Here is a 23,506-nt window from a genome sequence, read left to right on the forward strand (position 1 = left end):
ATGTTTCGATAATTATGATAACTAAACATGAGCTAATTATAAAACTAATTGCAGAAACTTATGGCTAATTTGTGAGAAGAATCTATTAAGCCTAAATAATTTATAATTAGCATATATTTACTGTAGCATCACATAGGCTAATCATGGATTAATTAGGTTTAATAGATTTCTCTCGGGAATTAACCTAGAGGTTATACAATTAGTCTACGTTTAATATTTCTAATTAGCAACTAAACATTCGATGTGATGCAACTAAACACAACTAAACATTCGATGTGATAGGGTTAAAGTATATGATGCAACTAAACACAACTAAATATTCTATCAACTAAACACAACTATAATAGGATTAAAGTTTAGCCCTGCCGCAAACTAGTATTTGTCAACTTAACAGCTGATTCTGATCCACTGACACGTGCAGCGACAACATGGATTACGTGAACACAGCACGCAAGATGACGACAGCAAGCCAAACATCAGTTGGGAACAGAGTTGCTCGGTTACTTAAATCAGTTCCAATGGGGCACAATCAATATTGTACTCGGTTCCATACACTTTTAACCAATGAACCGGGTACATATGTCACAATATTTCAGAGCAAGTTTAAAACAAGCAACGGTAAATAATAGGCTATTTTGCGCCCTTTTTCTATATTGAATGCTTTATGTACAAAGCTTTCACCAGGTGAAGATACTTGCAGACCATGGTGTTCAAGGCGATGATCGGAGTTGATAGTGCAGGAAAACTTGTGAAGAAAATTGATCTACACTTGTTTTTTCAGAGAGTATAGCAATTCCTGGGGTAGACAGGAAAACAATGCAGTAGGGTTAGAACAGAAGCAGAAATGAAATAGCTACAAGACTGGTTGGGTAGTAATTTGGAGATTGAAAATACCAGATCTCCTTGACAGGTGGTGAGTGAAGGGTACAGCTCCGAAAGAGACTTCTCTTCCCACAATCTTTCCAAACCATTAGATTGATCTGGCTTTATCTCATCTTTACAGGTGTTATTGGCTGACAAAGATGCATCCATGGAACTTTTCCTAATGTATATCTCGACTTCTTTGGGTTGCCGAGATAACTGAAGAGCAACAAACTGCAAAGATCCAGAAGCAGAGCCTTTGCTTATTCATCTGGTAAACTAAAATTGCTCAGGACCAACAAGTTTCTGGAAGCAAATGATTACCTGGCAGAGATGCTGAACAGATAGTGTTGGCTGACAACTGAGGTAGGGCTTTTCCAGTGTAGGCATACTTTGTCCATCAAGTGGAAGCAGGACAAGATACAAGCTCAACTGCAAGAAAGAAGCACAGTATTCAGCAAACCAAATCGATTAGTCATGGACTTCTCGTACAAGTTATGCTACCTCAGCTACCCTTTCTAGCCAACATTTTTGTCAGTCCATTAGTATTATGAACATTCTGAAGCATAATTAGGAAATTGCAACGGAAAATTTAGAAGGTCGTGCATGCATTGTACTTTCTTTTTACCTTACGATCAAAGTCATCAGTATTACGGAGCTGATCCACCAACTTAGCAACACGGCCACCCTTGGCCATCCTTCCACTGGAGCCACTGGCATTTCCATGCCTGGTTTGGCTGCGAGTGCCATTTTTCCCCCATGCAAGCATCTCTCCCCGCAGCGGAGAAGCAGTCACTAAGTCTCTAGCACCTCCTGAGTCATCATTGTCCTCAATGCCATTGTCGATACTCCCAGTAGTCTTAGCAGGGGAACGCCGTGGCACGGGCCACCTCCGAGCTCTTTTCGGCCTTACATCTGGGGAGCGGTCATCAACAGATGATGACTCCTTGCTTCCATCATTACCATTTTCTTCCCTATCCTCATCTTCAAAATCAGTTGGAACAATATCAGGAGAACTAGTTCGCCCTCTCCTCCTTGATCGCATGTTCCGTCGAGTCTTTCTTGTTGAAGCTGCATCTGTTGTTTTTGCAGTGGAGCGCTTCTTCACAAGTGCTTCTGTTTGTCTCCGAAATGTCTCAGCGATGGATTCTTGAATCTTCCATCAGAAATGAAGCCAATGTCAATAACAACCAGCAAGAACAAAATATCAAGCAACAAAGCAAAATCATTTCCCTTCAGCCTCAAATGAATTGTTTATTGACAGACAGATAGATCTACCTTTTTGTTACGGGTTCTTTCCTCTTCACTGAAAGCAAGTTCCTGTAGTATTGAACAAATTTAGAAGCACTGCAACAGAATAACCAAAAAAAGCAAAGTGCGGTTTCTGGAGAACTTATACATCACCTCTTCCTCATACTTATCAATATCTGGATACAAAGCCAGAATTAAAGCGTCATAGTTAGGATCATCCCTCAAGGAACGCCTACTTGCACAGTGAGTGCGGCATGCTGGGCATTCATTATTTCTGCAAACAGAAAGCAGCACTTACATTGTCATAGAAATAAAGTGTATTTTTAGGTTTGACACTGAAGCCAGGTTAGGCCTCCACTTTTTAAGAAATGACACTGGCACAAGACATTTTTGACAGATATCATATGGGACCCTACCCAAGTCGCATGGATTTATCTATGCAGTCCCTACAAAACCGGTGCAAACACTCCATGACTGTCCTTGTCTTTCGAATAATGCCTGCAAAATAGGACCATAGGAGGGACAGATGGTCAGGTATGCATATTTTGCACGCAGATGCTATTTACAATGTCACAAATGAAATTCCAAATGTAAACCAGCTAGGAACCACTTATTGAAGAAAATCATAAAATGCTAAGATCATGAGGTCGACTTTCTGGCTTTTTCTGAAAGTTTCAAATAAGCAGTTCCACTTCCACATACATCTCCTTATTTATCAGAAAACAATGACAATTTACAAACCTGCATACATGTAATCTATGGAATTCACTAGTTTCATCTTTGTAGCAAATACTAATAGTAACCTCACATCTAGGTAACAGCAACATCTATCTCCAATTGCAAGTAAAGTTATCACTTATCAGAAGAACTGTAGAAAGAACAAAGTAAAGAGGAACTCTGAATCTGAAAGCAAGTTGACAAGCATATGGTTACCTAAGCATATAGGGCACTGCACTTCCTTCCGAACATCCATTAATTTCACAAGTATAAACCTATATGAAGAAAAAAACATTTAGATACCAGTATGAAGCTTTTGACCATGATGAGGATAAATCTTTTATTATCCATTTTTCACATCAATTATGTATCTGAAATTTATGAAACACAAAGTCCACGAAAAGATCATTTTAAACAGCTAGGACATGAAGAAGGTGATGTTCACAATTTGATAAGAGAACAGGACAGGATGAAAAGAGCATGAAATTATTAGCACTTCTTTCTTTGCAGGCAATTGAAACTATTAGCAGGTAACCAGTAATTGGACCCCAGAGAGGGCTCTTAAGCTTGGCATAATTCACAGGCAGAACAAGAAAATGCGTTCTAGTATATATTTTGGCGGACTCAATAAACCAATATTATCCTAAAGCCATCCACAATAATAGGATATCTACCAGAAATGTGCTACAGCTTATCTGGACTGAATAATGTGTAAAACAGAGATTCTCTAGTGACTAAACTGTATTGATCTGACAGAAATTGAGGAGCTGATTTTGCATCTTATAACAAGTAATCAAGTATCAAATGCAGGGGACACAAATGCAGGGTACAAAAGGGAAAAAATCATAAGTAAAGATATAAGAATTCTGATACACTTAACTTTATGAAATTTGGCTGCAAGGAAAGACATGAAAACAGTTGATGGAGAGGAGATCACAGCTATATATCAAAAGAAGAAGTAAAGCTTATGCACCAAACTGAGTTAAGGCACGGCACCTAAACAGGGTAAGTTCTATCGCAGTCATGGGGGGTCAGGATAGCAATAGTAGAACAGATATACCAGATATCTGATTAAGAAAAAAGAACATGTACCAGATATTCAGAGCTTGACGGCACAATCTATGACTGAGAAAATAAAACCCTTCCAAGGAACAGCTGGAAACATGAAGAACAGACCCCCCCCCCCCCAATACAGATGGTGGTGGCGAGTGTGATACAATTGATAACCCCCACGGGAAGATCTTACATGGGATGAATGAGCTCGAATGCCATTCCAGAACAAGTTGTTAAGAGAACGGCGTCTCCACGAATCCCATTCAATCCAACGAACACGGGTGCACGGGTGGCAGACTGGCGAGCAGGCTCACACGGTTGCCCACGCATGGCAAGACCACTGCGATCCTGGAGGTCAGGCTAGCTGCAGCGAACCGGGCACGGGAAAGAGTTCGCCGTAGCCGTACAGGATTCAGGAGCAAGAATAGAGAGCTGTTCCAGTTGGCGGCTGAACCACGATGACCAGGAGTGCCGATTCAGCTGTGGCTGGCGGCTCCGGCAGAACAGCTTGGGCAAGCGACGATCCACCCTGGATGCCCCCCCCCCCCGGCATTTGCCATCACGAGCACGGCGCCTCCGGAGCCGTGTGACATGACGAAAGCATGCATGCTACGGAAAGATCCCAGGCCGTGGCGGTGATGGGAGCGCTTGCGCCGCCGCCGCACGGACGAAGCGCCCACTGCCTGCGCCGCCGGCACGACCGGACGAGAACAACTCAGGGTGGCCCGCCGCCGCCGCCGCCACGACGAACCCGAGGCGGCACGCAAGTCACGGCACCACGAAGATCCCACGCCGCGGAGGCGAAGGGAGCGCTCGAGCCGACGTCGTACGAAGTAAGCGGCCGCCGCCAGGCGCCAGCGCTGGCGTCTGGGCCAGACATCTCCCAGCGGCGGCCTGAGCCATGAACCCCCACGGGGACGTGACGACACGACGACGCCGAATCGCAGCGGGAGGCAGAGCAGTAGACGGCGGCGGAGGAGGAGACGGGGAAGAGCGGAGGAGAGGGAAGGGAGGGGGCGAGTTCGCGGTCCACTTACTCGTCCATCTCGGCGTCGCTCTGCGACGACTGGCTGTCGCAGTCGTCGTCGCCGCCCCCGCCGCCGCCTTCTTCGCCGTCTCCTTCCTCCTCCTCGTCGTCAGCGTCGGAATCTGCCAAGGCCCACCAGACAAGCACACGCTCAGCGACTCCCGCAGCAAACAGCGCCGCGCGATGCGTACGCGCATCGCGAGGGAGACGGCCCGCGTCGGCGGGCCGCCGCGCGCGGTCGAGAGCCCAGCAGGCAGCAGTACCGTGGCGCCGGTCCGTGGCCTGCCGCGGCCCGCCGCCCCGCTCCTCCGGCGCTCCGTTCAGCGTCAGCTTCGGGGACCTCCGGCCTCCCGCGCCGTCCGCGTCGGCGCCAGGAGCTTCCTCGACGTGGGCGTCGGGGCCTGGCGAGGCGGGCGGCGGGAGCGGGCGCTTCTGCGCGGGCATTCCGGCCGCTGGCCCGGCTCGGCGCGCGGCGTTCGTGCCGGGACGGGAGAGGGAGCGAGGAGGGGGAGGTCAGGTGGTGGGTGGAACCGTGGAAGGAAGCGGCTCGAGTCGAGGGAGGCGGAGAGCGAGAGGAGAAAAAGAAAGGCAAGGGAACGCGGACGCGAACGAGAACGCGAGGCAGGGGAGGGGGAGGCCAGGCCAGGCCAGCAGGGGAAGGGAAGGGAGACGGGGGCGCCCCTGCCCGGCTGCCCTGCCCCTGTGTCGTGTAACTACGGGTTGGTGCCGATGCGCTTGGCTCGGCCTCGGCTCGACCCGGTGGCTGGCGCTGCCGCCCGCCGCTCCCGGGCGCCGCCTTCCTTGGCCCGTTTCGCGTTCACCGAGTACGCGAGGTGGCCACCAGCCCAGGTGGGGCGCGCGGCCCCCGGCCGCCGCCGTCTTGGTTCGGTCCTACTGGGCACTGGCGCGCGCGACGCCGAGCCCCGTAACCGTCGGATGGGCCTTTCGAGCGAGATCCAGCGGGCGGTTCGCCGGTTTTGCATTTCGTTCGTTCCGTGGCACGAGGTCCCGGCGCGGAGGCGGAGGCCGTCGGGAGTCACTTCGCCTCGTTGGGATGGTAGCGACTGGCGGCGCGCTGAGCTTCGGGGGTTCGTTCCAGGGAGAAAGAAGGATGGTACACGTACGTGGACACTGTCAGGGGATTTTATGTGGGTTTGTATCATCAGTGCAGGTGAAAAGCCAGCTACCATTGTAAATCACCACTTGGTTTGCAGCAGCTTGTGGTGAAGAGCATAATATGGATGGACTTTGCTTATTAATACGATAATACTACCTAGCAAAATATAAAGGGCAGATGTTGCGGCTGCACCGCCCCCTCCCCCGGCCTCGTGGAAACGGTAGCCTGCCTCATCGCTGCTTGTGTCACGTTCTCCAGTGAGCGAGCAGTTACTCAGTCCGTCATCTTATGATCTAGCCTGCCTTTAAAGCAATCCAGCCTTCCACCCCCACCCTTCCCACGCATTGTTCGTAGTTTCAACCCACTCTATGTGCAATTTATTAAGGTGGAATAAAAAAATCTAATGGGTTGCATGGTCTAGTTTGTATTTGGTTTACATGACTATGGATATAGAATGTTCACATTTCTCTTCGTATGCAGTAATTGTTTCCTCTTTTCAGCATTGTCCTTAAACTACCATTCTTTGCAAGTGGCACATGATTCACCTACATGTATGTTTGTATGATGTCTACGCTGATTTCATCCAGGACATGATCCTTTGTGCGCATTGTGTCTACAAGATCTCATAAGGATGGACCTCTATGTAATTATTAGTTGGCAGTGATGGAATGTGATCCAATTGAGGTGCCCCGGGTGAAGGTGTTTGCTTCTCATCCACCCGTATGTCTAAACTAACGCGGAATTTCTCATGCGAGACTTCTCAAATCGAGTTCTCAAATTAACAGCTCTTGAAAACCTCTTTGGCAATACACGACGCGCATGCGTCCAGCCTAACATGCAGCGAAGACAAAGGAGATGCATCTAAGAAAGCATAGACAACCATAGGATACTAGTCCGTAAGAAAAAAAAAACAGGCATAAATCTATCATGTAGATCGGATTTTTTCAGATCAATCTCGTGATTGAAAAACTGTTAGCATCTTCAGAAAGGCTGAGACTTTCAGAAAGTCTGTCTGTTTTCTTGAAATTCTATAGAGCTGGTTTTTCAACATTTACGGGCCCGTGAATGTGATCGGATTTGGGTCGGATTCAGTTTATATAAGATACTATTTGAGATAAATGGCCCCATAGGCCAACTCTGTTTCTTGGTCCAACTAGACTCTGGCTAAATGAATGCTAGACCCAATATCAAGATGGGCTGCATGATTAGGCCCAATAAATAATTCAGCCCAAAAAATCAGGTAACATTTGTTAAAATAGAGGAGGATTTAGCGTGCTTACACGATTGAACATTAAAACAACTCAAGAAAAAACACTAAGGCTGAGTCCAGTGGCTCGCCTCACTCTCGCCCCGCCACGTCAGCTCACACCCTCGCTCTCACCCCACCCCTCCAATGCACAGGCTATAGTGCCAGCTCTCACTTCTCTCTTCTCCACATTAGCTTTTCTTTTCCAAATTTAATGATTTCAACATCCACGTGGACCAATAGAAACACGCCACGTCACTTCCGCCCCACCACTCTCGCCCGACGCCAGCGCACCGCCTCGCTACCGCCCGCCTACCGCCTGCCAACGCGGGCGAGAGCGGGGCGATAGCGCCCGCTCTCGCCCGGCGGTAGTGCTACCGCCTTCTCTCTCCCTCTCGCCTGCCTCTCGCCTGGGCTGGGGCGACAGAGGGGGCGGTATCGCCCCCCATTGGCACCAGCCTAAAACAGCCATACACATTGTGGAATAGAAAGTATTTACCACATATAGAGCGTGTTCAGTAGATCGCTGGATAGGATATGTCGTCATGAACAATAAGTCAATAACATCCCTAACGCCATGGAGTCTGAACTCCAGGCGAGGCATATGCTATCATCTCATTACTAGATAACCAGATAGTTATTCATAAGTTTCTATGTCAGCACCTGATCTCACTAACATCAGGTAAGTATCTTACGTCTTGATTCGATTCTGTCAAAGCCCATTAAACGTAAGCTTTACCAACAGGCTTACAATATGGGCCAGCATAACTTCATCCATGCTCCGATCAAATTCTTTGGCGGACACATTACATGCCTGAGAATTATAACCTTTAGTATATTGATGCTTTTGGCTAAATACTCTAAGAGGAGGAGAATATCTTTGAGCTCCCTCGAAACCTGAAGGTGTAGTGTAGCCATAGATCGTTGGGAAGGTGTTGCCTAGCCAATGAAATCATAGATTGCCGTGCATACTTTTAGCATTACCAAGTTAAACATCGCAGCATAGTACTATCTTCTTCCGCTGTGTTTAATGAAGGCACTCGGGCACCAGGCATTGATGGTAGCGCCGAGACACAAGGCCGGCGCGGATACGTGGCGGCAGTGGGGGCCCCTCGCTATAACTGGCGCGACTGGGCGGCGGGAGGCGCGACGTCGCCGCCGTGGCAAAGGCGAGGGCCGAGGGGTGGAAAAGAGCGTGGTAAGAGGGGAGAGAAACTGAAGCGACCGGGGCTGAGGTTTTTGCTCCCAATCCCCCCCTCTCGCCTGGACTCCGCCGCCGCATCCCCCCATCCCTCCTCCGCCCAAACCCTTCTTCTCGCCGCAGCAGCAGCAGCGTTGCATCCATCCGGATGGCCAGCGCCGGCGGTGGGGTTGGGGCGACGGACGAGATCCCGGAGGTTGAAAGGGAGGTCGTGGAGCGCGCGCCGGAGGAGCCGGGGCGGGTCGGGTCGAAGAGGGTCAGGGATTCGCCCAGCGCCCTGGGTTCCCACGGTATTCCTCTGTGCCACTCGCCGCTTCTGCATGCATGCTGTGCTTGCTCATCTGTTGCTTATGGTGATTGCCATTGGACTTGTGCGAGCATGGATTGGATTGCTTATGGTTCGATTGCCTTAGACCCGCGCGAGCATGATGCGGATGGGATGTGCGAATGGAAGAAATTTGCTTCTTCTTCTTTTTTCTGGGTGGTAGCATCGATTCGGTTCTAGGCCTGTCTTGGTTGTGTGGTAGGAGTGATCGTGGGTGATTTGGGGATTAGCTGTTTCTGGAGCTGTGGAGTATACCTTAGTGTCTAGAATTCCTACATGCAGCTGTCTAGGGTTTCCCCAGCATGCTGACCCGAGCTGCGTAGCCGATTCATTCATTGTGTGCTATATTTGTCTTGATAGGTGGATCTGGATAAAGTTTTGCAGCTAGCAGTAATAGTTAGATTTCTTGAATCACTGTCCACCTGTGATGCTGTCGGTATTATTAGTGCCATAATGGTAGAGGAGCTGGACTGCTGGAGGCTGTTCTACTAACCCGGAGAGTAGGCTTGATAGTATCTGTGTGCCGTGTGTGGATGAAGCAATGTGGCGTGTTTGAGGCATGTAGTTGTCACTTTCCAATTATTATGCAGATTATGCCAGTTTGGTCACCATGTTAGTTTTGGCTAGTTGGTCTATGCTAAGTGATGACGTACACGAGACGCATGTTTGATTGTTTTTAAACCATACCTTTCCTTGGGGGTATTTATAATTATTGAATATACACTATTTGTTTACCTTTGTTGTTTTAGTTTTCTAAATAACGAACCGGCTTTTCTTGATTAAATCAACGAGCTGTTTTTCATAAAAAACGTAGGAAAACTTTCTGTTCCTTCTTTTGAAGGAGCGTCATCTTTTTGACTAACCAATTGACCAAGGGATCAGATAGGTCAGAAGTGCCATATATTGCTCTCATGATAATCAAATGATCCTGATATACTGATATGAGGGAAGATGTTGTTTGTGTTCCTTACTTTCTTACTCGGCAGGAAAATAGGCATCTCCCCTGGCTTAGTTACAGAGGTGCAGTAGACTAATACATTAAGTTCCTGTATCCTGAGTCATTGTTCCCGCATCAGAAGTTGATTTGGTTCTGTAATTATGTTTGATTGGCTCACTTCATTGACCCATTGTGGTTCACAAATATGAGGATGAAATGGAGAAATCTAATAATCTCTATTTCACTACAGCAAGAAAGAAAAGTTGCCTTGATCTTGTGGGAACTGTAAGATTGAAATGCATAATTTGTATTATGACAAGTACTATTATGACATCAAATTTGGCATGTTATTATAACTACTGAAGCCTTTACTATTATCCATCCTTTAACTTCAATCCTTTTTTTTCCCGGGTCACCAGTATCACAGACTGAATGAATAATCTACATTGAATTTTTAATCTTGGCCATTATATCCATAATCCTTCTTTGCTTAATCAAGACATGTTTCATTCCCCGTTTTGTGTGCTATTGGATCAGAGGGGGCTGGGGAGCGTAACACTCAGCAAAATTCGAAATAAAAAGTGAAAACCACCAAGTTCAAATCTAAGTGTGCCTGTGAGATCTTATGATGAAATCCTCATTAAGTGATTTCGTGGATAGTATAGGTACTCTACTCGCATCTTTGTGAAAAAAAAAATCTTCAGCCGAGATGCCAGCTGCATGGTATATGCGTTGCCACATATAATACTTGGGAGTGGTTTGACAAAATTATAGAATAAGCCATTGTGGGATTAAGGTGACTTTAGGTGCAAATCTTCACCAAAGTTTTCTCAGTGTAATGTTTTCTAGTATTGAAATTTTGGATCTTTGTTATGACCATACATCATCTAGGTTTTTATGGAGTGACTACTGCCGAGAAGAAACCAATGCTGCAGCCTCATAATGTTGATAAAAGTTTGAGCAAAGCTGGCAACAGTAACCTTCTGCACATGAATTCTGATGGTGCTTCTAAAGTGGGGGGTCGATACCTGCATGGTACAGATGGCTTGGGGACTCCAGATTCTAGTGCTTTGAGGTATGTTATTTATAACTGCGTCCGCTGTAATAAGTAGGAGTTTCAGCTGTTGAATAATCTTTTGGTGATTGTATTGCTTGGTGAACAACTTATTGTTTTTTTTTCTGTTGAGTACTTAAAACGACCAGGTTTGTATCTAACTCACTTTATTCATTTCATAACATAGATTGAATATCTTATCTCCTGGTGAAAACCTGGAGAATGAAACCAAATGGGCCACCAAAATATGTACCTTTTACACTCAAGGTTGGTGCAAGAAAGGAAACAGTTGTGCCTTTCTTCATGAAAGAGAGGGTCTGGGTTTCGCAAAAGCTGGTCTGCTTGCACCACCTGGTTTTGAAAATCATAGAGGTATGAGCTTCCTAACTAGGAAAATATGTGGGCAACAACTTGCTATCACAAACTTCCCTCCCAACTTCTTATTACTCCCTGCTGTGCTTAGGTTCCGAAGAAGGCTCCCAAGGACAACATCAATCCAACTTGAAAGTGCCTCAATTCAAAGATGCAGAGGGTTCATCAAAACATGAGCTGTATAGGAGCCTTATTCATGTGTATGGTGAAGATAATGAGAGGCTGGCACATATTGCTGATAAAAGAAACTCTACAACTCCAGGGATTTCACAAGGGCTCCATGGTACTGGCAGTATCGTGCAGGGTCGAGTAGTTCATGAGAAGAACCACAAACCTTTCATGAGACACCATACTGGTTTGTCACCTGAAACCTATTTGGATGGCAGAGGTATCTTGCTAGATGGAGGGAACTTTCAATCTGGTATGGACAGGAGAAACGGTCTCAGTAATGCCCATGTCGCAAGAACTTTTCTTGACGCGAACACCTTAAATTCAGGCCATCAGTTTCAATCATGTGGCCTATCTATTTCATCTGATCCTTTCCAACTCAGTGAGAAGTTGTCAGCTTATGGTGCAACAACAGAGAATCTTCCTAACACACATCAGAAAGAACATTCAAGCCATGCCTCATATAGTTCACGTAGCTTAACAGGATTTAGGAATCCAGGCTATGCTATCCCTGAAATTTCTTTAGGTAGCCCAACTCTACAAACAACTTCTCAGCTAGGCGTGCAGTTCCATCATCTGTTCACAACTGGTACTGAGAAGGTTAATCTCCATACATATATTGATGCTGACAAGGGCTGTGGTACTTCTAGACCTGCATTACTCTCAAGCAGTTCATCCGAACCTTATATTATGTCAGCTGGACCCCTTTCTCCAATCAAGGATGAGGTCTGGGAAACGTCAGTGCCTTTTGTACCTTCTTTTAGTTTTCCGGATAGTACAACACCCCCAGGGAGTCAGTATGACCCATTCGTTGACTATATTGAACCTCCTAAAGTTGGAGATACGGATAATCTGAAGTCCTCCTATGTGTCCTTCAGTACTTCAAGTCAGCATACAAATCAGTATGTAATTACTGATGAATCACTGAATCGCGATGACGAGCTAACCAGGAATATTCATGCCAAAGGAGCAAATGGACCTGCATACTTGATTTCATCTGATAGAGGACACAGCTCTAGCCTGGATGATAATAATAGGGTGAAATCTTGTGAAAGAAAAATCGGTGCAGCTAATAACGATGAGAAAGCAAGAGACTTCCGTTTTCATTTGGCAGAACATATAAAGGAGTTGATCAAACCAATATGGAAGGCAGGTAATCTGAGTAAAGATGCTCATAAATTGGTAGTCAAAAAATCTGTTGGAAAAATTGTTGATTCGATTGGGCCAAATCAAATACCAACTACTGAAGAGTTGATTGCCAAATATATTACCACCTCTGGATCAAAGATAGAAAAACTTGTGAAGGTAAATATCTTGAAGTTCCACCTCAATGGCAAATCTAGCCATTAACCCTCATATTATACTTCTGTCTATTTCATCACAGGCGTATGTCGATAAGCATCGTACAACGTGATATCCAAGCTTCTCAATGTTGAGTTACAGCGCTACTGAGATTGGAGCTTGGACTTGATGCTGATGGGAGCTTGAGCCTTATGTCCCACCAGTCTGGTTAACCTACATTTGTAGGTGCAAGAAGTTCTTATTGGTACGGTAGTTGTTTCTGTTGCTTGAACCTGGTTGGTTTTTTATATTTCAGTCTGAAGTCCCTAATAGTAACTGGACATGGTAGATATCTAGTTTGTGTTTGCATGTTAACTGAAATGGCATCTGATGCAGCCAGCCAAGAACAACCTTATTGCATGTCTGGTTAATCCATGGAATATGTGTCATGAATGGTGCGTGGCGTACCATCTCCATTCTTTTTGTTTGGCATGAGTGTTCTCGTGCATTTGGTGTTAATATGATCTGAAGAGAAGGCATGCTCTTCAAGTATCTTTACATGATTTATTGTTTGCTAGATTTACTGGACATCATATAGTTTAATATGGTGGCAAGAAACGATGATTAATCAAATGGAGAAGAGTGGGGGAGGGAGGAGACTTATTTGCAAAGTTTTCATAGTTCTCAGTATCAAAAGTAAAAAGGTTAAGGAGGATCGAACTTGACATGGAGCACTAGTGCAAAAAGGATGTAAAAATAGGAGGATATGACTATGCAATAACCTACCTTGTAGAAAGAGAGTGAGCATACATTATTAATACGTATCCGATATCATTGTGGAACCTAACTCCACATAGGATTAAGACCTAATTAGTCATGATGATTCTTTTTTGCATAGATTTTTATGTGGCATCATAATTTGGTCTAGTATAAGATGGCTAATGATCTATGTCCTTGAACATGCTAATGCTCAAGCCAATTTGTTCGAGCGACATCTATTACTTGTTAGTCTAGTGTTGCATGACTGCGGTGGCAATGACATGTGCACCACCACTAGGAACCCCTTAGCCTTTGTCCTCAAGATCCCCACATTGCCATTCGACTCACTTCAAACGATAGCTCAACATAGTCGATGGCGAAAGAACAGAGATGAGGAGCAATGAAGGAAGAAAGAGCAAGAGGATAGCGAGGAATTTGCATGCTTTCTTTCTTTTTAATTGCGCTAGGAGGCAAGAACCTAGGTTGAAGCCAAGGTGGGGAAAACACTGGAAGGCGTATGCTACCAACCAAATTTGTGTTTTCTTCCCCACTCGAGTACAAAGGCAACCCTCAGAAATTCCCAAGCTATATCAGGTTGGCTACTCGCTCACTTGGCGATGCTAGCCATTCGAGCCTTGCTCGATCCACGATACATGTAAAAGTTAATGAAGCGTGCCAACGTCTTTTTAGGGAGGAGGATTAACATGTGATTATTGGTGTACCATCCACATTGGTGAAAGCTTCCGACTGGTTCGAGCTAGTAAGTTGCATGGTCGCATTCCTCTACCCATTTTTTCCACTTAATAAGCATAGACCAATTTTACAATATTCTTGTAGTAGAGATACCACTCCAGGCTACATAGACCTCAAGTCGAGCTTCAATGACCCGATCAAGAGGACACAACATTTGAAGAACTCGACTTCTGGCTCTTGCATACAAGACTTTAGGGTTCTAAAGAATCATGTCCATGATCATGAAGACACACATTTGAAGGACTTGATTAGGAATCCAAATACCTAGACTTGAAAGCTCCCAACCTTGGAGGATCATGAAGAGACACCATGAAGGTCATGAAGCCATGACCCTCAATGGTCCCAAAGGCTTGGGACTAGCTCTGTGGAAAGGATGCATGTCTATTGTGGTAGGTGGGTCTCAATCTTGATCGAGACATTCGGCTGGGTCTGTTTTAATTACCTAAGACCTGGCTCTATATGCTTTTCAAAATCATTAACATCCTCGGGAAAGCCTCACGACAATTGCCAAGCAAGCGTCGCGCTCGTTATCCTCACTGTTCTGTCGTGGACCAATGTACAACGAACCTGGCAAGTTGATGCGAGAAGCTAATTACGATGCTGGATTTGTTGACCGTTTTATCCTTGATTAACCTTTATGGCGCACAGGGCTAAACCATCTTTGTACAAGGTCATATTGTGCCTCATGGTCCGAACCAATATAAATCATACGTCTTACTTTAGATGTTGGACGCTATGCTTAAAAATCGGCTACACTTCCTCTTTTTTATTTGACTCTGTGACGTGCTTCCCTCCAATCCTCGTCGCAAGAATGTTTCTACCATTGTTTCCTTGTTACGACATTCTTCCATCTCGCAACCAAAACTTTTAGGAGTTTGGTGCGAATCATGTGAAAGGAATTGTATATGCAGTGTAATCATTACTCTAGGTGGCATAAGCAAACCTCTTTATTGTCTGTCTGATATTACCATCATATGTAGTCCACATGCAATGATGTTTCAAATGATCATCTTATGACGCATCTCGATAATCTTATGCCTTATTGTACATTGGGTGGATGTTGTAATCAAGGAATCTCTTTCGATGGTGATAGTACAAGGCACCAACTGCCACTGTCGGTGCGTATTTTATTCTCAAAGGATTTTACGATTGCATTGGGTTTGATGCGGAGGCAGGATAGATGACGTATAGAATGTTTTCAAGTCGCTCAATGTATTGATTAGGTGGATCAATGCGATTGTGTTGTCTAGCGGACTGATCTTTCAATTAATCATTGACTAGTCACGACTCGCAAGGAGTCGGACATGTTAGCGGAAGAATTAGGTATTGGACTCGGTAATTTGGGCTTTAGCCCAATTGTATTCAAGGCCCAACATGTCGCTTCAGCTTTAAATGGCCAAACAGCTTAGATCCGCTCATTGACTGGAAGACACAATCATACGGTGAACCACACACTCATACACTTGGTGGTCCACACAGTCCCATGAAAGCGCTTACACTTTTGTCCTTGCTTCGCTTAGAAGGGGTTAACCCGAGTTGGTGACATGGATTGTAAAACCCTTACATGTTTTGTGTACTCACCCTCAACTATCAAGGTGGGACTAAACCCTTACAACCTCACATAGACATAGTGGAAGATGTCACGTAGAACCCCCTCAAAGGGCCGAACATCTTCGTTAGCCCAACACACCCCACAACTGAGCAAATCACTAGGAATGTTACCTCTTGGCACACGTTTGTGCGTCCTTGCCGACACATGTGCATTGCCATGCTCCTCTCTGGCCTACATGCGCGATGCACAACGTGTCCACACTATTGACCTCACACACCCTTGTAATCGCGAGGGTGGCTCTGATACCATCATAACACCTTGAGTTCAGACTACAAGCTAGTGGACCGCACTCCCACTAACCCTCTTATGCTTCCATCCTCCCTTCGCGTCAAAGAGTACCTGAGATTGGTGACATGAATTCTAGAGACCTTATATGTTGGCCTAACTCACTCTCAATTAGTAAGGTAGGACTAAATCCCCACAACCTCGCATGCGCGAGCGCATACACATGGGCCATCGGATCCTGATTCAAATTGGCTAGGGTGTCGGAACAACAACTCAGCTTTTTCAAGCAAACTTACAAAGAATGGTACATGTTGGTCCAGAACCGGTGGAGACTTTGTGTTCTACTCTATCAAGTCTTTATTCCATGCTTTGCAAGATGTTAATGAACATCAGGGATAGCCAACTGACAAGGCAATAACGTCTGGGCCAACTGATATGTACTAATCGTGACTACTTGGATAGTCGGTGCCCAAGCGGCTAGACTCAAATTTAATATTAAACATGTATATGCTGGAATTAGGATTTAAAGGGCACCAAGATTGAACATGTACAAGTTATTCCAACAACAACAACAACAACTTGGCCTTTTGTCCCAAGCAAGTTGGGGTAGGCTAGAGATGAAACCCACAGAAAACAAGAATAAGAAACACAAAAAGGGCACAAGCCAAAGGAGGAGTCAGGGGTTAAACAAAAAGTAACAAAGGTCACGGTTCAGGTACGTTAATTGCTAATCTCCAAGCGCTCCTATCCATAGCTAATTCCTTAGTGATATTCCACTCCTTAAGGTCTCTCTTAACTGTCTCATCCCAAGTTAGTCTAGGTCTACCTCTACCTCTCTTTACATTATCGCCCCGCTTTAAAACTCCACTACGCACCGGCGCCTCGGGAGGCCTCCGTTGTACATGTCCAAACCATCTCAATCAATGTTGAATCAACTTCTCCTTGATAGGTGCCACCCCGACCCTATCTCGAATCTCTTCGTTCCGGACTCTATCCCTTCTTGTATGCCCGCAGAACCAACGCAGCATACGCATCTCTGCTACACTCAGTTGCTGGACATATCGCCTTTTTGTAGGCCAACATTCAGCACCGTATAGCATTGCCGGGCGAATCGCCGTCCTATAGAACTTACCTTTTAGCCTCTGTGGCACCTTCTTGTCATAGAGGACGCCAGAAGCCCGCCGCCACTTCAACCAACCGGCTGAAATTCTATGCCTAACATCTTCATCAATGTCTCCATCTTTCTGAAGCATTGATCCTAGATACCGAAAAGTATTCTTCTTGGCCACCACTTGACCTTCGAGGCTAACGTCCCCATCCTCATGCCTAGTCGGGCTAAAGTCGCACATCATATACTCGGTCTTGGTCCTACTCAGTCTGAACCCCCTCGACTCTAACGTGTGTCTCCACAGCTCTAACTTCATATTAACCCCTGCCCTACTCTCGTCAACTAGCACCACATCATCAGCAAAGAGCATACACCAAGAGATATCACCCTGTATGTCCCTTGTGACCTCATCCATCACCAAAGCAAATAGATAAGGGCTCAATGCTGACCCCTGATGTAGTCCTATTTTAATTGGAAAGTCACTGGTATCGCCATCTCATGTTCGAACACAAGTCATCGCATCCTTGTACATATCCTTGATGAGGGTAATATACTTAGTTGGGACTTTGTGTTTTTCCAAGGCCCACCACATGACGTCTCTCGGTACTTTGTCATACGCCTTCTCTAGGTCAATAAAGATCATGTGTAAGTCCTTCTTCTCCTCTCTATATCTCCCCATCAACTGTCGTACTAAGAAAATCGCCTCCATGGTCGACCTCCCAGGCATGAACCCAAACTGGTTTTGGGTCACCCTTGTCAATCTTCTTAGACGATGCTCGATAACCCTCTCCTAAAGCTTCATCGTATGGCTCATCAGCTTAATCCCCCGGTAGTTAGTACAACTTTGAACATCTACCTTATTTTTGAAGATCGGTACTAATATACTTCTCCTCCATTCCTCCGGCATCTTGTTTGACCGGAAAATTAGGTTAAAAAGTTTAGTTAACCATACTACCGCCCTCTCGCCCAGGCATCTCCACACCTCAATGGGGATGCCATCAGGACTCATCGCTTTACCTCCCTTCATCCTCTTCAAAGCCTCCCCGATCTCTGCCTCCTGAATCCTCCTTACAAAGCGTCGGTTGGTATCATCAAATGAGTCGTCCAACTCGAAGGTACGACCCTTATTTTCCCCATTAAACAACTTGTCGAAGTATTCTCTCTATCTGTCCTTGATCTCCTCTTCCTTCACCAGAAGTCGATCTGTCCCATCCTTGATGCATTTGATTTGGTTTATGTCCCTTGTCTTCCTCTCGCGGGTCCTAGCGATCCTATAAACGTCCTTCTCTCCTTCCTTCGTACCTAGCCGTTTGTAAAGGTCATCAAAAGCCTGACCTTTCGCTACACTTACAGCTCGCTTTGCAGACCTTCTCGCTAATCTATAGCCCTCGATGTTGGTTGCGCTCTTGTCGAGGTGAAGGCGTTTGAAACACTCCTTCTTCTCCTTAATAGCCCTTTGCACCTCGTCATTCCACAACCAAAGTCTCTTTCACTTCCTGCTTGCCTCCCCTACTCTCACCAAACACTTCTGAGGCCACCTTCCGAACACATGTCGCCATCTTTAGACACATATCATCTATATCTGCTCCTTCTTCCCAAGGCCCCTCGCCTAGCATCCTCTCCTTAAACGTTTGTGCCTCTTCCCCTCTAAGCTTCCACCACTTCGTTCTCGCAATGTACAAGTTATTCCAAATTCGAAGTAATTTGCTTGGTGATATTGTGCACTTTCCAAATTCGAAGTAATTTGCTTGGTGATATTGTGCACTAACCTTACCATTAGACATCTAATAAGTTATCTTGCTACATCACTGTATCATCGTTATGGAAAATGCTGCATATCATCTGCAACATAACCAAGGGATTTTGTCTGTTTTTTTTTCTTGTCATACATCCTATTTGTTTTTTATAATAATCATGCATCCTATTTGCCATCATGTTGGTCATCTGTTGCTATCTTAACACGAGTTATTATTATATGTTGAATGCTTTTACTTGTAAAGGTTAGTTACATGATCTGTCTTCAATCAATACGAATTGAGAATTAAATATAAGATTATTTTGTGGGTAAAATGTCCCTTGATCTTGTGAACAAGCATCTTGGTGGTGGGACAATAGATAGTTACATACTGCTACATAACATGTTGCTAAAAGTATAAGGATTTATCATTCTTCTCTAGCTTCTCACCCTACCTAGGCGAGTTCTCTGGTCACTACAAAAGCATCGCGATGAATTGTTAGGCTATCGTCTATTGAATTTTAGTAGTCAGGTTGAATGTTGGATTTTCCAATGTCACTAAAGTGCTGGTTTGGAGCATATTGTTCTCTTGATGATCATTTAAGTCACGAGATTGTAGCGGAGCATATATGGTCCTCCTGATTTGTTCTTTCTCATTGACAGGTTGTTACGCTCTTTGTTTTTTTTTCAGTGAGTGGTTTGGTGTTTATTTTTTGTATTTTAAATTCGAGTTAAACCCAGGAAAATACATTTTGAATGGAGTAGTAGTAGTGATAACCAGGAACAAGAAAGAGTAGATATATTGCACTAATAAGGAAAGAATGACACTAGATTTTACCCTTCATAAAAGCCCCGCCTCTTCTATTTAATTTTGTTTAATTATTTTGCATATAGCATTTAATGTTCTTCATTTTTTTTCCTCCAAAAAGGAAATAATGCTATAGATTTCAGAGGACGGACATTAGAACTTGTCTTTTCACATTTCAGTTACTTGATTACTTCCTTATCTAGGCTGACTGTGTCATACATTCACGAGTCAGCGGCTCGCCCATCATAATTGGGAATATATTGATGAGTGAATAAGATCATAATCAGAGCATTATAGGCACGTGTTGTTTTTTTTTTGAGCCCTAGGCAATGCAAAAGATTCTGACACTGAAATTCCACTATGAAGATTTGTCCATTTTTTTGGTTGCCTGGAGCTCATTTCCAGATTACCTTTCAGCTTTGAGCAACCTAATATAAACCTTCAAACACTACATGGCATATACAGTACATCTTTATGAGGAAGCTAATAATAGTAGCAATTTTTATAAGCATCATTGACAATTCATGTCATATACCTTCACGTTCTATCGAATTTTTTTCACTATCTAGCCTCTGATGAATTTGTATGACCTGATGGGCCATTTACTATTGCCTTCTATCTACCAAAATCAATTGTACTATTAGCAAGTTTAGTGTACCCTTGGCCTTCAATGTAGCCTTCAATGTATATTTGCAACACATTTGATAGTTTCCCTACTAATCTCCATTGATTTGATTCTTGGACCTATCATATCATTTATATTCCAGCTACTATTTTTCAATCTCATTCAATCACAGTTTATCATCTACATCATATGCTAGTGTCAATTCATATACAAAAAATAACTGTAATCTAATGTGCTTGTTTTCTCACAGGGGAAAAAAATGAGCATGCTTCAGTTGACCCAGATGCAAAAGCCACCCCCAAAAAGGAAAAACTCGGGCGAGCTGCTAGAGCAAACAAGAGCGATTGATACAAAGTGTAAGAAGTGACTGATTGCCTCAATACCCCCTTCAATAATGGTACTCCTTCTGTTCATTTTACATGGCGTGCTAGCCTTTGCCCGACAATTACTCTATTATACATAATATAATTTCTGTGACACAATGTTGATGTCATTAAATTCGTATTAAAAACACTTATGACTATAATTTTGTATCACATAAGTGACTTATTAATAGAGTAAATATCGGTCGAAGCCTTGTAACGAAACGAAGTATGCCTTATAAAGATGAACTGATGGAGTATTCAAGATAAATTTGCCTCGTGCACAGCTCCTGGCTATAATGTACACAAATTTAATTGTCATGGTGCTCAACTGCTCATTGATCTGGATGGTATGTACAAGCATACAAGGCTAGAAGAGGATAGCTGGCATCAAGCTTGCCAAAGATTTCAATGTGACAATGGAAAGAAACTTCAGAATCATGTGGTTCAGATGGATATTGCATATAAAGTGGTTGCTCCCAGAATGCTCAGCTGAAGTAATCTTTGTGCACACTCTCTCATGTGTTCCATTTCTCCTGCAGTGACAGGGTTTTGATTGAATTGTTAGATAATTGAATGCCCACGGGTACAGAATTTGCTTATCTGTGGGATGCATGAACTTTTAGTCAGTATACAACTATAGATTGCTTGTATTTAGTACCTAAGGTAGTTACTTTGCCCTATTATTTGCACAAGATGAAGAACGGGTAAGGAATGATCAAATTCTATTGTGTATGTGAACCTGTTTAGGGCTAGCCATTAAGAATATTGTTTTCCTATGTGAACCATTCTGTTTAGGCCTAGCCATTAAGAATATTGTTCTTCCTTTGTCACACAAGTTCATGACAACTCATTCATAATGTTAAAACTTCCTCCAGGAATACTGCCTGGATTAAATTGATGGTTTTTCTTTGACTAGCTGATGTAGCTTTGCATGGTGTGTCAATTAATTCTTGTGTACTCTTGACCTTATTTTTTAGTAAAGCATCTCTTCTTCCTTGCTTTGCTTGAAAAACAAAAATCTTTTTGGTAAAACCTTTACTAAGGCTCCAGTTAGCTCAGGTAAACGGCACATTTTTCTTGGAGTCCTTTTTTCCCTGACTCGACCTTATCTCATACATGTAAATTTGATTCATAGATCAACTTTCTAACTTAGATCTCTAAAAGCTCTATAAGACGTTGATGTGGCATATTTACTGGTTTTTTACTTAATACTTCTTTTAATACTCCAGGATGTTATTTTGTCATTGTGATTGAGCTACACTGATGATAGAGGTGCTGACTCTGGGTCTCTGGTAAATGCCTTAGCAGCATATGTTGCTCGCTGAATCGAAAGGTTGGAATTCTACTATTATTTCAATCCTTTTTGAGCCCATGACTTTATTTAGTAATTTAATCAGCTTGTGGCCTGGTGGAAAGTCAGGTTTAATTACTGGCGGTGGTAATTTCGCTTTCCGCACTTGGAAATATTTTATTATGTTACCCTTGCTGCATTTATCTTTCTCCTTTTCCCTGTGGAATCTTGAACCATGTTATGCAATTTGCGACCTTTTATAGTAATAGCCTACAGAACCCTGTAGGCGGTACCTTATTTCATGTGTTATTTCATTCTTTCTTTATAGGATTATTGTGTTCTACTTAGCCTATATTCTACATTCTAGTTTTCTGGAGCTAACATTGGTAACGCTATCCACTGTGTTTTGACATCACCTCATCATTCATCAAGAACTCAAGTGTTCCTCCAAGAGATTGAAACCGAGGCGCAATTAGCCAACTGCGGATTGGAGCCGGCAGTAAAGAACTAGGTAGTCTCTGGCAGATTTAGGGCCATCCTCTCTTTTGGTCATTTGCTTTACTCGGCTGTTTTGAGTTTGTCGGGTTTGTTTTGCCTTAGGGGGGTTTGGACTTGGACCCCTTTTTCCTCAATCATGAATACAAAGACGTGCATCTCTCCTGCGTTGTCTGGAAAAGAACTAAAAAGGAGAGGGAGGGGGGGGGGGGGGGGGGGGGGGGGGGAGTTCTAGTTACCGAATCACCCAATGCTTCCCGTGAGAGTTAGCTGATTCCGTATTCTTTTGATGAGGTTTATATTGTCTGCAGTGAGCAAGGGGCTTCCTGCTACAGTACAGGTTTTAAGATGGTACTTGTGATGCGCCACATTTCCATTGGCACAACAGATGGTATAATCTAGTGCTGAAATTATGTGGCTAGAAATAGTTATGTGAGATTAAAATGGACCAAATTGGCTATACATCCCCTGTGATCCTTAAATGTATACTTTGTGTATTTCCTTCTGTTAGAAGAGGTTTTTTCCTCAAAAGTTCGTACTGTAATTATTGTGTTAATGGTATGGGATATTTCATTACCACTATCTATCAAGCCAATCAAGTTGGTTTGAATGAGTAGACTGTAATACTACTGGACAGCTCCTTATGTTGTATCAAACTGGCACTGCAAACGGAATGCAGCATCAACATGCTACCTTCAGGGGGCAGGGTAGCCCTTTTCATTCCATGAGGTTGTTCTTTTTGCCCCTTAAATTCCATCTTATGACCCCATGATTTCCAGTTACTTGAAGGCTGTGGAATTTGATTGATGTATTGGCGTATCGCCTTCATAGCGACATAGAAGATGATGGCTACAGTAGTGATTTTTTTTCACCAAAATTGATTACTGTCGTTCAGCGAAGTTGATCTCGCTGCAAGACAGGCTATGGACGTATAATATGGTCCTCCGGGGGGCTAACCATTCCTCCGTCCACAGTTGGGCTTTGGTGAGGTACAGGGACAAGTGAGATATCTTGGGATTGCCCTTTTTCTCAGTTTTGATTCTTTGAGCCTCTCTACAGACATTCCTGTGGGTTGGGGATGTTTTCCCGCGCTGACTTCTGGTGACATGTGCTGTTGTGG

General features: G+C 44.2%; 2 protein-coding genes across 6 annotated transcripts; one reads left to right on the plus strand and one right to left on the minus strand.

Moving 5' to 3' along the window:
- Window positions 1–533: 533 nt before the first annotated feature.
- Window positions 534–5,548, minus strand: LOC112886271 (putative E3 ubiquitin-protein ligase RING1a). Its single transcript, XM_025952113.1, has 10 exons — window positions 5,173–5,548; window positions 4,920–5,031; window positions 3,046–3,104; window positions 2,529–2,610; window positions 2,266–2,386; window positions 2,140–2,181; window positions 1,490–2,017; window positions 1,186–1,293; window positions 895–1,095; window positions 534–796 (listed from the first exon to the last, which is right to left on the minus strand). Exons 1-10 carry the CDS (start codon window positions 5,351–5,353, stop codon window positions 764–766), a joined length of 1,467 nt encoding a protein of 488 aa, XP_025807898.1. The 5' UTR covers window positions 5,354–5,548; the 3' UTR covers window positions 534–763.
- A 2,805-nt stretch (window positions 5,549–8,353) lies between these two features.
- On the plus strand, window positions 8,354–23,111 carry LOC112884753 (zinc finger CCCH domain-containing protein 36-like). Of its 5 annotated transcripts, none has more exons than XR_003227168.1 (9): window positions 8,354–8,763; window positions 10,627–10,810; window positions 10,977–11,161; window positions 11,253–12,634; window positions 12,714–12,875; window positions 20,486–21,094; window positions 21,830–21,933; window positions 22,324–22,402; window positions 22,698–23,111. XR_003227168.1 is itself a non-coding variant. In XM_025950295.1 (5 exons), the coding sequence occupies exons 1-5, from the start codon at window positions 8,622–8,624 to the stop codon at window positions 12,741–12,743; spliced, it is 1,923 nt and encodes a 640-aa protein (XP_025806080.1). In that variant the 5' UTR covers window positions 8,354–8,621; the 3' UTR covers window positions 12,744–12,876. The 5 variants fall into 5 exon arrangements, 1 of the variants encoding a protein (XP_025806080.1); XR_003227169.1 differs by having other exon boundaries at window positions 20,486–20,632; XR_003227171.1 differs by having other exon boundaries at window positions 20,486–20,591; window positions 22,324–23,111.
- The last annotated feature ends 395 nt before the right edge of the window (window positions 23,112–23,506 follow it).

Source organism: Panicum hallii, chromosome 3, assembly GCF_002211085.1.
Source record: "Panicum hallii strain FIL2 chromosome 3, PHallii_v3.1, whole genome shotgun sequence".
In the NCBI taxonomy this organism is placed as follows: Eukaryota; Viridiplantae; Streptophyta; class Magnoliopsida; order Poales; family Poaceae; genus Panicum; species Panicum hallii.

Excerpts from the sequence above, each read along its gene's own strand:
- LOC112884753 (XM_025950295.1), top strand. The coding sequence starts at position 8,622 with ATGGCCAGCGCCGGCGGTGGGGTTGGGGCGACGGACGAGATCCCGGAG. Across the intron at positions 8,764-10,626 it reads CAGCGCCCTGGGTTCCCACG|GTTTTTATGGAGTGACTACT; the intron begins GTATTCCTCTGT and ends TACATCATCTAG. Across the intron at positions 11,162-11,252 it reads TGGTTTTGAAAATCATAGAG|GTTCCGAAGAAGGCTCCCAA; the intron begins GTATGAGCTTCC and ends TGCTGTGCTTAG.
- LOC112886271 (XM_025952113.1), bottom strand. The coding sequence starts at position 5,353 with ATGCCCGCGCAGAAGCGCCCGCTCCCGCCGCCCGCCTCGCCAGGCCCC. Across the intron at positions 3,105-4,919 it reads AGCGACGCCGAGATGGACGA|GTTTATACTTGTGAAATTAA; the intron begins GTAAGTGGACCG and ends TTCTTCATATAG. Across the intron at positions 2,018-2,139 it reads AAAGAACCCGTAACAAAAAG|ATTCAAGAATCCATCGCTGA; the intron begins GTAGATCTATCT and ends TTCTGATGGAAG.